The sequence below is a fragment of the Parus major genome, chromosome Z, assembly GCF_001522545.3.
Source record: "Parus major isolate Abel chromosome Z, Parus_major1.1, whole genome shotgun sequence".
Classification (NCBI taxonomy): domain Eukaryota; kingdom Metazoa; phylum Chordata; class Aves; order Passeriformes; family Paridae; genus Parus; species Parus major.
This window is the reverse complement of record NC_031799.1, coordinates 15,572,390-15,583,495: the sequence shown is the minus strand read 5'-3', so window position 1 is coordinate 15,583,495 and position 11,106 is coordinate 15,572,390. Positions and strand designations below refer to the sequence as shown.

Here is an 11,106-nt window from a genome sequence, read left to right as displayed (position 1 = left end):
GCCCTGACTGCAGGAAAGACACTGAGGGGCTGGAGTGAGTGCAGAGAAGGGCAGGGGAGCTGGGGCAGGGTCTGGAGCACAAGTGCTGTGAGGAGTAGCTGAGGGAGTTGGGGGTGTTTAGTTTGGAGAAAAGGAGGCTCAGGGGTGACCTTATCACTCTCCACAACTGCCTGAAAGGAGAGTGTGGCCAGGTGGGGGTCAGCCTCTTCTCCCAGACAACCTGTGACAGGATGAGAAGACATAAATTCAAGCTGCTCCAGGGGAGTTTTAGGATGGAAATTAGGGAGAACGTTTTCACAGAACATTTGGTTAAGCATTGGACTGAGCAACCCAGGGAGATTGTAGAATTGCCATCCCTGGAAGTGTTCATGAAATTACTGGACATTTGTGCTGTGGTTTGTTTGATACGGTGTTGTCAAAGGGTGGACTTAATGAAGGTGGAGGTTTTTTCCAACCTTAATGACTCTATGATTCTATGAGCTAGTTTGTAGCAGCATGTTATAAGGCATATATTATTCTCTAATATTTGTTGCCTGGGTGCTATAAGTAGTTTTCCAAATACCAGGAATTCATGACATATAGGAGCCAGGACTCTGAGTTAATTTTGGTAATTCCCCCAAATAAACAGCAAAAAGCAATTCATTAGTTTGTGAGATTCCTGAGAGTTTCAAAACTTTCATCACCAGAACTGTGTTTTTTTGTGGCTAATAGGGCCATTGGAAATTTTATCTGAATCCTAAACTTTTGAAATGCAACAGCATCTACTCTGGCACAGTATAAAATGGGTGAAGCTGGAGTAATAGGCTTTTGTCAGTGAGATTTTATGAGCTGGCATCCAAGACAGTGAGCTATTAATGGCTATTAAATTGGACCATGAGAAAAGAATACCAAGAAAGATTTCTCTGTGTGTTCTCCAAAATGATAGAAAGTAATTTACTTTTCTCAGACTATGTCTACTGTCACAGAATTGCTAAAGTTCATATGCTTATCAGAGAAAACTGAGAATCTCCTCTGTTTTTCAGTTTAACCATTCTGATGGAGTGAAAATGTGTTGTAATGGAAAATGAGTTTCTCCAGAGAAAGATATTATATTCCTTTACCCCAGGAAGAGAAACAATACCCCAGACATGAATAAATCATAAGGAACACTGGTAATACTGAACCAGATATGCGAAGCTTTGCAATAAATATTAACTTCCAGTATCAAATCAAACTGAAAAACCAAGAAGTGTAATTTCACTGCCACTGAAAATGAAAGAGTGGGTGAAGGCGATGGACAAAGTGTACCAAGACAATTGGCTTTCTAGCTCTCGAAGTTCAATCTACTTTGAATACTTCTGTTCCCTATCCCATTTCATTGAAAATCCCCAGGAGATGCAACATTCAGTGAGCCCTTGAGGAATGTCTGTTCTTTCTGAGAATGCTCAGAAACTGAGAAAAGAAGGGCAGAAGGGTAAGAGCATGAGCAGGGAAAAGCAGAAAAGTAGCTCTGTGCCCCACTGTGCTAGAGTCAGAATCAAAATCTGCCTTTCTGAGGTCTTTCACTCACTTTTTTTTTAATTGAATGAACAAAATGCAATATCTCTGAGCTGTCAGCCCTCAGTCTTTCTAACTAAAACATGATTTTACTGATGATAGCTTCTTTTATCATCTGCTTTTAAAAACAGAATCCAGTTGTGCTGTCTAAACTGTGGTATCAGCCAGTTGTTACTAAAACTTCATCGGCACTTTAATCTTTATGACATTTTATTGTTACAGGGCTCAAACCACACCTACCACATGAATTGGTATTATCTCTGAACTGTGAAGTGCTAAGGCTTGCTTCTGATAAATGCAATGAATTATAATACAGATCTGTGAAAATCACACATCACATTACTCTTCCTGCTGTGAGAAAGTGATTCTGGTTATTCATTAATTCCACTGAAAAGCAATTTAAACCAAACAAACAAAAACAGAAATGGATTTTCCCCCCCTGATTTTCATTGAAATGCTCCCATGGACAATGTCCAGCAAACCCTTAATGATCAGATACATAAACAGTAGTTAATTTGGTAAGCACTCCCCCATGACTAGACAGGATGTTGCTACCAGAGAACTGTGATTCAGCATCAAAGTAGCCTCTGAAGAGAGAACTGTTTTTACATATTTTGTAATGCTTTCTAAAAGCTAGCGGTGATATAAAAGTTATAATCTTTGTCTTCTAGGAAGTTTTGATACAAACGTTTACTAGGTTCTCAGGAAGTTAATGTGAATCATTTATTACTGTGCAAGACCATAAACTATTTGGGTTACAAGAATAAGTTGTACAGAGGAATTGCTGGAGAGGAAGAATGGTTTGATGAATGAATGAAGGTGTCTTTCAAATTTATTTAGTGTCATGAAAACAACCCTGTGCCAGGAACTCCTATGATCTTCTAAAAAGCTTTCAAACATGGAAGTAAGCACCAAGTCCATAAATCTAATGACAATGTATTTCTGACAGCTTGACCACATGAAGCTTTCCTGGATGTTATGCTGTACAATAATGCTTGTTTCTACAATGCCTTTCCATTGACAGTTAGATGAATCTGTTTTTTGGTACTGAGATGATTTAATACTGTTCTTATATCAATAACAAGCAAATAAAGTACACAGGAGACTTTTCAGGCTCTTAATTTCTTTTTTAATCAACAAAGCACATGGAATACTTTTACAGGAAAAAGAAAATGGTATGCAGAATGTTGTGGTTTTCTTAAAAAGTATGTAAATCCCCGTTTATTCCTGTTAAGTGGTATAGTTAAAAGCAGTACGTTCTGATTATCTTATCTGCTTTTATTTTTGAATGGGTCATCATCTATACAATAGGCAATCAAAGAAAATAACCAATTATATGATGTGGAATTCATTAGAAGAGTATGACCCTAACTCCAGCCTCTTGGTGCCAGGTGAGATGAAAACCTATGGCTTCAGTTTAAGGTGGATTCCCCTGACTCAAGCTCTGAAGAAGAGGAACACCATGCTCAAAATGACTCAGGACAGGATATGTACTAAAGGGTTCAGGTAAGGGGTCAGGTATGTGGGCTGTGTCTGTAGTAATGGCTCATAGTAATGACTTAGAGTGAAACCAGACAAGCAAAGAAACTGCCCATGGAGCATAAGCAGCTGCTCAAGGAGATTGCTCTAATGGAGATGCTGCTTCCTAAGTCTTCTAAAATCATGTATGGGATCAGCAGTCTCTAGAACAACCTGATATTGAGGCAGGAGTGTGCAGAGAATCCCTGCCCTATAGAAAAGTAGCTTGTCCATTCCCACTAAATTACCTACTTCAGTGCTGAAGTTAGCAATTGAGCTGGGTGGGCCAGAATCCTTTGCCTAATCTCTGGTTACACACCCAATTTATTATTAATTTTTACACACTTTTGCTTCAATAAAAAATATTTATCTTCATAATTATTAGAACCACATTACAACCCCAATGTATCTGTTTTTAGGAATAAAACTGATTACATGCTGTAAAATTAGGTTCTGGTACCTGCCAAATTTAAGTGAGATGTTCCTGATATTTGCAATATTGTTTTGCTCAAGGCATTACTTTCAGTAGGCTTTTCTGTTGTATATCATGAAAAGCAGTAAAATACTGCTCTTCCAGTGCTGTGTGGAAAGGCTGGTATGGATAAAAATAACAACTTTACTAATAGCTAAGAATCGTGTAAGAATAATGTGCTATAGTGCTATCCCCATTACATACTTGTATGTATGTATGTATACTTATCTTTTAAATAGATATAATAATTGAAAACATGATAATAGGACACGTGAAAAGAGAGAAAGCATCATGAAAAAAGAAAGCAGTGTGGTTATAGGAAGCTTATTACTGTTTTTACAGTGCAAAGAAAGTTTAAAATGAAAGACTGATCTTAAACATACTCTACATAGATAAATACTATTGATTTATTTTTGCATAGGCTTCATCTAGGGAAATAGGCTGTTTTTTTGACTTCTATATTTTTCAGTTAGGCTGATGCTTTAAAATGAGATATGTAATGTCACGGGAAAAATTAAAAGCTCTGGTTAACAGCCTATTAAAACTAAATAGTGAAACACTTTAAAATATGCTGCATAAGAATTATGTGTGTCTTACACAACTTGTGAGTAATTTTACGAAGCCAGGAAAAGTGACCTCATTGTTAACAAACTGAATGAATAATAATAATAAATACAAGTATTTCCTCTGCTACCATAGACTTCCTACATGTGCATAGGTGAGTCACAATTCCTTCAAAATTCTTTTCCTTTACAAACTCATAAGAGGTTAACAACACTGCCATGCCTTCTCAGAGTTAAGGTGAGAAAAAAAAAAATACAATTGTGACAAGTTCAAATGCTATGGTCACAAGTGCTATTCAAATCTTTCCAAAAAATGGGCAAAACAATACATCTTCCTGAAGTAAAACCGGCATCTTGCTTAGGGCTGAAATCACCACTGTATTAATTAATCTTCACAGTTTACCAAGTAGATTTTTTGCTTCTTTCACAATGAATGAAGCAGGGTTTCTATCCTCAATTCCTCTACGTCACTTTTTTGCTTCCATTCACATGTTCTGTGCTCAGGCCCACTCCAGGCAGGGTTGCCTTTCCAGCTGTCCAGATGAGCACAGCAGCCGTGTCCCAGTGTCTCAGCAGATCTCCCAGGCTCTGCAAAGCACAGCCACCCACAGTGTTCCCACGGAGGGCTCTGCCCTCTCCTCTGACTCATACTGCTACCTTCAGCAGACTGCTGCTATGAAATAACCACCTTTCCCACACACATGAGGAGAAATTGCCAACACTTTCAAACTCAGTCCTACTTGTTGCATTCACATAAGCCAGCCTTTCCCAATAACTTTGCTTTCTCTGGATTAGGAGCTAAATGAAAGGTTCTGAAGAGTGACAACATCTTTCAAGTCATGACGCACCTTCTGGCACACTTTCAGAGTTTTACTTGTCAGCATGTTCAACCCAATCTATATTTTCTTCCTGAAAAATAAGTCTTTATAAAATTCATTACTCTTTTTGAAGCTGTTAGTATAAAGACAGTGATAAGCAAACACATTTTGCAAAATTACCCTTTTTTTGTTGTTTTTTTTGTTTTTGTTTTTGTTTTTTCCCCAGTGATATTTGTCCCAGGAGGAGGAACTTTCCTGGATTTTTCCTGGCTTTCTTGGCAAGGCAAAGCTTTTCTGCCAACAAGTATGTCTTACAGATCTTAGGACACCTCCTCAGAATTTTCTGATCTACTGGCAATCAATACTGAGTCATGCTGAGGCAGCATCACACTTTGCCATTATGCATCCTTTTTCTACTGTTAATTTCATGTGGCTCCAAGAAACACAGGAAGCTCTCAAGGTCACGGCACAGCCGTGAGTCCCAGGGAGAGATCCTCATGGGAGGAAGACAAGTGCATGAAAGAAAGGAAGAAATTGAATGATCTAAACAGAAAGAAAAAATTTCTTAAAGAAACCTTTTGCTATCTACATTTCAGTGTATTCTCATATAAACTTTTAATCTTTGACACAAAATAAACATCATTTTTAAGTGCTTATTTAGTACGCAAATTCTTCATCACTTCTTAAATTCCTAAGTAATAAGGATGAGCTGTGACTTATAATACTAGAAGAAGCTTGCCAGTGCTGAATTTCCTATCTATGCTCTTTTGATAATTTTCATTTTGTACACTTTAAATTCATTGGATTAAATAGCTACACAAGAAATTTACAGTGACAGTTTATGAAGCACCCTGCTGGCTACTCCAAGATATACAGCAAGAGTCAAACTTTCAGGGTGCCTCTAAACATTTTCTGCATAAATATGGACATTTCAATTTGCAGATACAATTATGCCCCTGCTTATTTGAGTACAGTGTGCAATCAGATAGGCTTGAATGATTTGAGAATTTTTAGGCCTGCCAAAAATATATTTAAAGTTCAAACAGTTATGTGATTTAATGGATCAACCCTTTATGATCCACTTGACCATAAAAATCTCCTTCTTAGAGTATCCTTCATTCAGCTGGACATGCTAAAATGAACAGAAAGAGAAATCCAAGGTGTTTCAGTAATTTTTGCCCAATATTCTGGAGGTGTTTTTGTCTTCTGAGTTGCTGTTGCATCAGATATCACACAGTATTTGGTGTATTCTCAAAGTTTACATGTTCTTCCTTGTGAATTGAGAATCTGCTTCCACAGAACTGACAGTAGGAGGGAATTTTGAAAATGATGCATTTTCCTTTTGAAAATCATACAGTGATAAAAAAGACTAGGATTGCTACATACAAGCTAACCTGTTGTGTAATTTGGAATGAAAAATGATTCCACATGCATAGGTATATAAAAATATGATTACAAACTTTCCATATTCAAAAATGTTAGAATCTTTGAATTCAGTTACTCTCCAAAAATGAGTAACACTTAAAGGTATATTCTTGAAGATCACAAAATGCTGCAAGTTTGTTCATTTTTTTTTTGCATCATTCCTTTGCATGTGTGCTTGATTTTCTTCTTGTTTTTCTGTTTCTTGGGGTTTTTTCATGCACCAGCATTTAGAGAGTATTGTAACCACTGCATCTAAGTCTATAATTTTACAGTAACATTTTGGAGGCAGACCTGAGCAAAAATTTCTGCTTTTTTTTTTTTTTTTTTCATTTCTCCATTTTCTTCTTTAACGGCCTTTTGAAAAATCCAGCCTGCAGAAAATAAAAAAAAAAAAATTACTAAGAACTGCTCACAGCATACAAACCATACTGGTTACACTCATGTGCCAGTTCTTACTACTATTTTAATACTTGCACTGCTGTACAAAGTTAATGAATATTTTATCATGACACTGTTTTTCCTGTAATGGAAAAACTAAGTACAGTTAATAAACAGTAGAGTGATTGCTGAATCAGTGTTTTGCTCACATATTGTCAAGGGCTAAAGTGTTAAATAGTAGTATTTGTTACTGCATTGAATAAATAATATCTTATTTTTTAATGTGAAAATTTTCAAGAGATTATGCATGTTGAAATTCATAAGCTGTAACCTTATAATGTAATTATGAACAAAATGTTTAGCCTGGAGAAGAGTGCCCACTTGTGGCAAAACTTACACCACAGGCCCTAGCATTTCTTGCACAACAGAGAAAACTTAGCTGACAAAGGTCACAACCAAAGCTGACAGAAAAGTTCCTTAATAAACTGTTACTCATAATAAAATGTCTTATTTTTCTTTCTTTAAGATAATGGCAATATAGTTTTCAATCAGGTAGTGCTGCTCGGCTCCACATCAGAAAAATGCAGTCTAATTAATTATTTTGTAATTTTTTTAAGATTTCACAATACTTATTATATAGGATTATTGTCTGTGAGGTTCTAGTTATGAGAAAGAAATGATGGCGAACTTAAGAACATTTATTTATGAAAAAATGAAGACAAGGAGGTGCAGCTTACCTTCCACAGGGCAAATATAAGCAGTGCAAGAATCAAGAGTCCAGCGAAGATACTCAGCAGGATAACCCATAAGGGGACTGTACCCGGTGGGTGTTCTTTGGAAATCTTAATCATGGTCTGCAAAGTGTTCAGAACATAAGCAATAAATAATTTGTCCCTCTAAAATAACCAAAACAGCAGCAGTGATTGATCAGTATGCAGTGATATTCCAGTGTATCACTTCATTTTACCTACAGGAATTAATAGGAGGGAATTAAAAAAATAATCTCCAGCATGAAAGGCTGTGTTTACACAATACTTTCACTTTCTTAAGTGCATTCATTTATGAGTGTGGCCCCTGCTACAAGTCAGTAGCCATTGTTTGAAAGGACATGGGACCAAAATCATGAGCAGTGGAAGAATAAGCTAAGTATATTCTTTCTCACTCAGTGTCAGCCTCCCTGAAAGATGGAGGTAAGCATAAGTGTTAAAGCCTGTGTAGACGAGTTCGATTTTAAACACAGAATATCTGGTATAAACTGAACAGAAATAAGTAATATTCACTTTTAAATAAATGTGACCATGTAGGAGTTTCAATTAACTTAAGAATTTATTAGAAATCAACTTTATAGTTAAAAAGAGCATTGAGAACTGAACACTAAGCAGGAAATTATGTCCCTAAAAAAGTAAATCTGAAATCCCTTGTCTCATTATCTGCAAGCCTCTCAGCTCTCTGGACTGCATTTTAATCTATCACTTAAAAGAAATTTCTAGATACAAAACTAGCTAACAACAGACCTCTGGTTTTTGTATTTTCAAAAATATTGAGTGCAAGATGTAGTTCATACTGAATATTTCTTTTTTAAATTCTGGAGTTTTAACAGTGAGAATTCATAATAAGACTTTTGCTTAAAAAAATGGACATTGAAGTAGATAGGCTCCTCCATGTACAAGTTATCACCAAAGACCAATGTCTAAACATTATAAATACTTCAAATTGAGAGTATTTAAAGGATGAATAATAACTCTAACAAAATTTAAGACGTTTCTCTTTAAATCTGATGCCAGTACTACAATGTTATATATTTCCTTATCTAAGAAAATCATAGTGAACTTCTGAAAAATAAAAGATCCTGTATCAAATATATATCCTGGATGACAAAGTGGAAAGAAAGAATAAATAAGGAAATAGTAAAGGAAATACAAAGTATGGTCAATTTTAATTGATCCAGGACAATGTTCAAATACTACTGATTCCTTAAAAGAATTTTAATTATATTTTAATTTACATAGCTGCAGGAAGAATTTTTATTACAGCAAGCAGAAAAAATTCAGTTAGTACTTATCCTTACCTAGGTATATTGATGGGTACTGGGCTTTTGGTGTTATTTTCTGACTAATTCTGACATTTGTACTGTAATATTAAATCACTTTTGTTTAGAGTGGGATAATGCATTACTAAAGGTAACAATCAGTACATCAGTAATGGATGAAAATTAATGATTCCATAGCGCAACAAATTATATGAAGAACAGATACATAAATTATCTCGTTCTTACCTCCAATTTTTGATGGTCATTTCTCAAAATCAGTGATGAGTTCTCACTCCTAAGTAATGCTTTCACAACAAGGGTTAAGCTGTGAATACTGGCCTGAAAAACAGAGTAGTTACTGTGGATTACAGTTAGGTATTTTTAGGTATTTATATTTACGTATTTTTAGGTTTAGGTACCTTTAGTAGAAAGATTTGTAGCAATGAGAAGGGTGAAAGAAAATCTTCATGCTTGGGGGGATGCTGAGAAACATGAAAGTATGAAAGAAGGTATGTCACCTTCAGTACATCAACACATTATTGCTTCCTAGACTGCAATACTGCTTTGAACAGGTAGATTGCAGAGATTTCAAAGAAATATTAATTAGTCCTGGAATACTACTGATACTACTGTCTCTTTTTTTTTTTTTTTAATCAAAAAAATCCTTTCTAGAGTTGAGAAACCTTCACAGATTAAGACTTAAAAAATATGTGCTCCCTCTTGCATCTGCTGGATTAATCTTTGTGGATGCATAAGTAAGCATCAAAAAAGGACCATCAATACAGAATAAGTAAGGGATGTCTTCTTACTATAGTTTTAAACTCCTGCTAAATTACAGGTACTTAGTTTAAGGATAAGAAAGTGCTTTTCAGTCAAGCAGTTTTAAGGAAATTTTAAAACAGCAAAAGAAACTATTTCAAATACTAGAAGGGACACTTAAAAAAATGAAAGACACAACTTAAATAGAGATTTGAAATATTGGCTTAAGTTTCTCAAAACCAAAAATATTCTGAATACAAACAGGATTTACTTTACTTACTTTTATGATGGTAGGTTTCCATACTCTCAGTGAGACATTCACTTGATATACATCAGATGGGACCAGGGCACAATTAATAGAGGCACAGCTGTATGTATCACAGTCCTGTTTAAAAGGGACCAGCATGAGGTAATAGGAAGACACTTTTCACATCATTAAAATAAAAATATGTAAACTACTATATATACAGATCACTTGCCATGGCACCAATAATAAACCGGAATTAGTTACTGTAGTTTTTTATGCAAAAATGACACTGCAGTATATAAAACAGGTTGACATATTCATGTTGTGGTAGAATATACTCAGTTTTTGCAGGCTGGCAAGACCTGAGGAATCTGTGTTGCTGCATCTATGGGGCAAAAGTCATCACAGAAGTCCTAAGGGAGGCACAGCTTGTAAAACTAAGTGTTTTTCTACAGCTTCTTCTGCGGTGTTTTTTAAATCTTTGGACACCTGAATCTCTCAAGCAGGGCAATAAGTGTGTGTGAAAATTCAAATATCTTTACTTAGTATCACTTGCTAGCTGCAAGTACAGCAGGATTATGTCATAAAACACCAGAAACACTTAGCCCAGACCTTTGTCACCTCTGTGAAGTACAGCAATAACCACGGCAAAAGACTCTTCACATGACATAATTTCATTTGCACCAGAAACTCCACTTGTATCTCTTGTGCTGAGGACACCTTCCCCCTGACATGCTAGCATAACTACAGCAGCAAAATATCTTTATAACTCTTTCCTCTAAATGTGAAGGGCTAGTCCTTTCCAAATGGGATCATCAATTAGAGTTGCATGGAAAGTCTGTCAGGTCACATTTGAATGTATTTTCTATTAGTTGTCTAAAGAAGTTGAAAGGGAGATAAGCATTTAAAATATTGTTATTTATTAATTACAATGGAAACATAGATGGTAACGATTTATTCAGCTGTCATATGTGCTACTGCTATTTACATATTTTTTAAATTAAAGAAACACCAAACTATCTAAATTCAGTTCCACATAGAGTTTTGCAGCCAAATAAAAAGCACACTCTAGTCAACATAAAAAAGGTTTTCTAAGCTATTAAAACAAAGTGAGTTTCTAAATGATACAGTTTCAGAGCAGCTTTTATACATCTTTTTCAGAAGTACTCAGCTCCAAGATCTGGATTAATGTCTGGGGTGAATATATATACTATGCATAGGCTTACCATAATTGTATCCCTTGTAGGTTCTTTTATTTTTGACAACACAAATGGTTTCCCACTGCCAATCTTTAATGGATCTACAGGGTAACTAGTTTGGCAGATGGCATTCTGTAAGCAGAAATACAAATAATATTCTTA

The 11,106-nt window shown here is 35.6% G+C and overlaps 1 protein-coding gene across 1 annotated transcript in view; it reads right to left on the bottom strand.

The window, feature by feature from the left end:
- Nucleotides 1–2,642: 2,642 nt before the first annotated feature.
- Nucleotides 2,643–11,106, bottom strand: part of ITGA1 (integrin subunit alpha 1) — a 73,949-nt gene continuing 65,485 nt past the window's right edge. The window contains exons 26-30 of the mRNA XM_015652855.1: nucleotides 10,972–11,076; nucleotides 9,779–9,883; nucleotides 8,986–9,078; nucleotides 7,448–7,564; nucleotides 2,643–6,703 (exon numbers count right to left, since the gene is read on the bottom strand). Coding sequence (XP_015508341.1) covers nucleotides 6,659–6,703; nucleotides 7,448–7,564; nucleotides 8,986–9,078; nucleotides 9,779–9,883; nucleotides 10,972–11,076 — 465 coding nt within the window. The 3' untranslated portion in view covers nucleotides 2,643–6,658. The remainder of the gene's footprint in view (nucleotides 6,704–7,447; nucleotides 7,565–8,985; nucleotides 9,079–9,778; nucleotides 9,884–10,971; nucleotides 11,077–11,106) is intronic.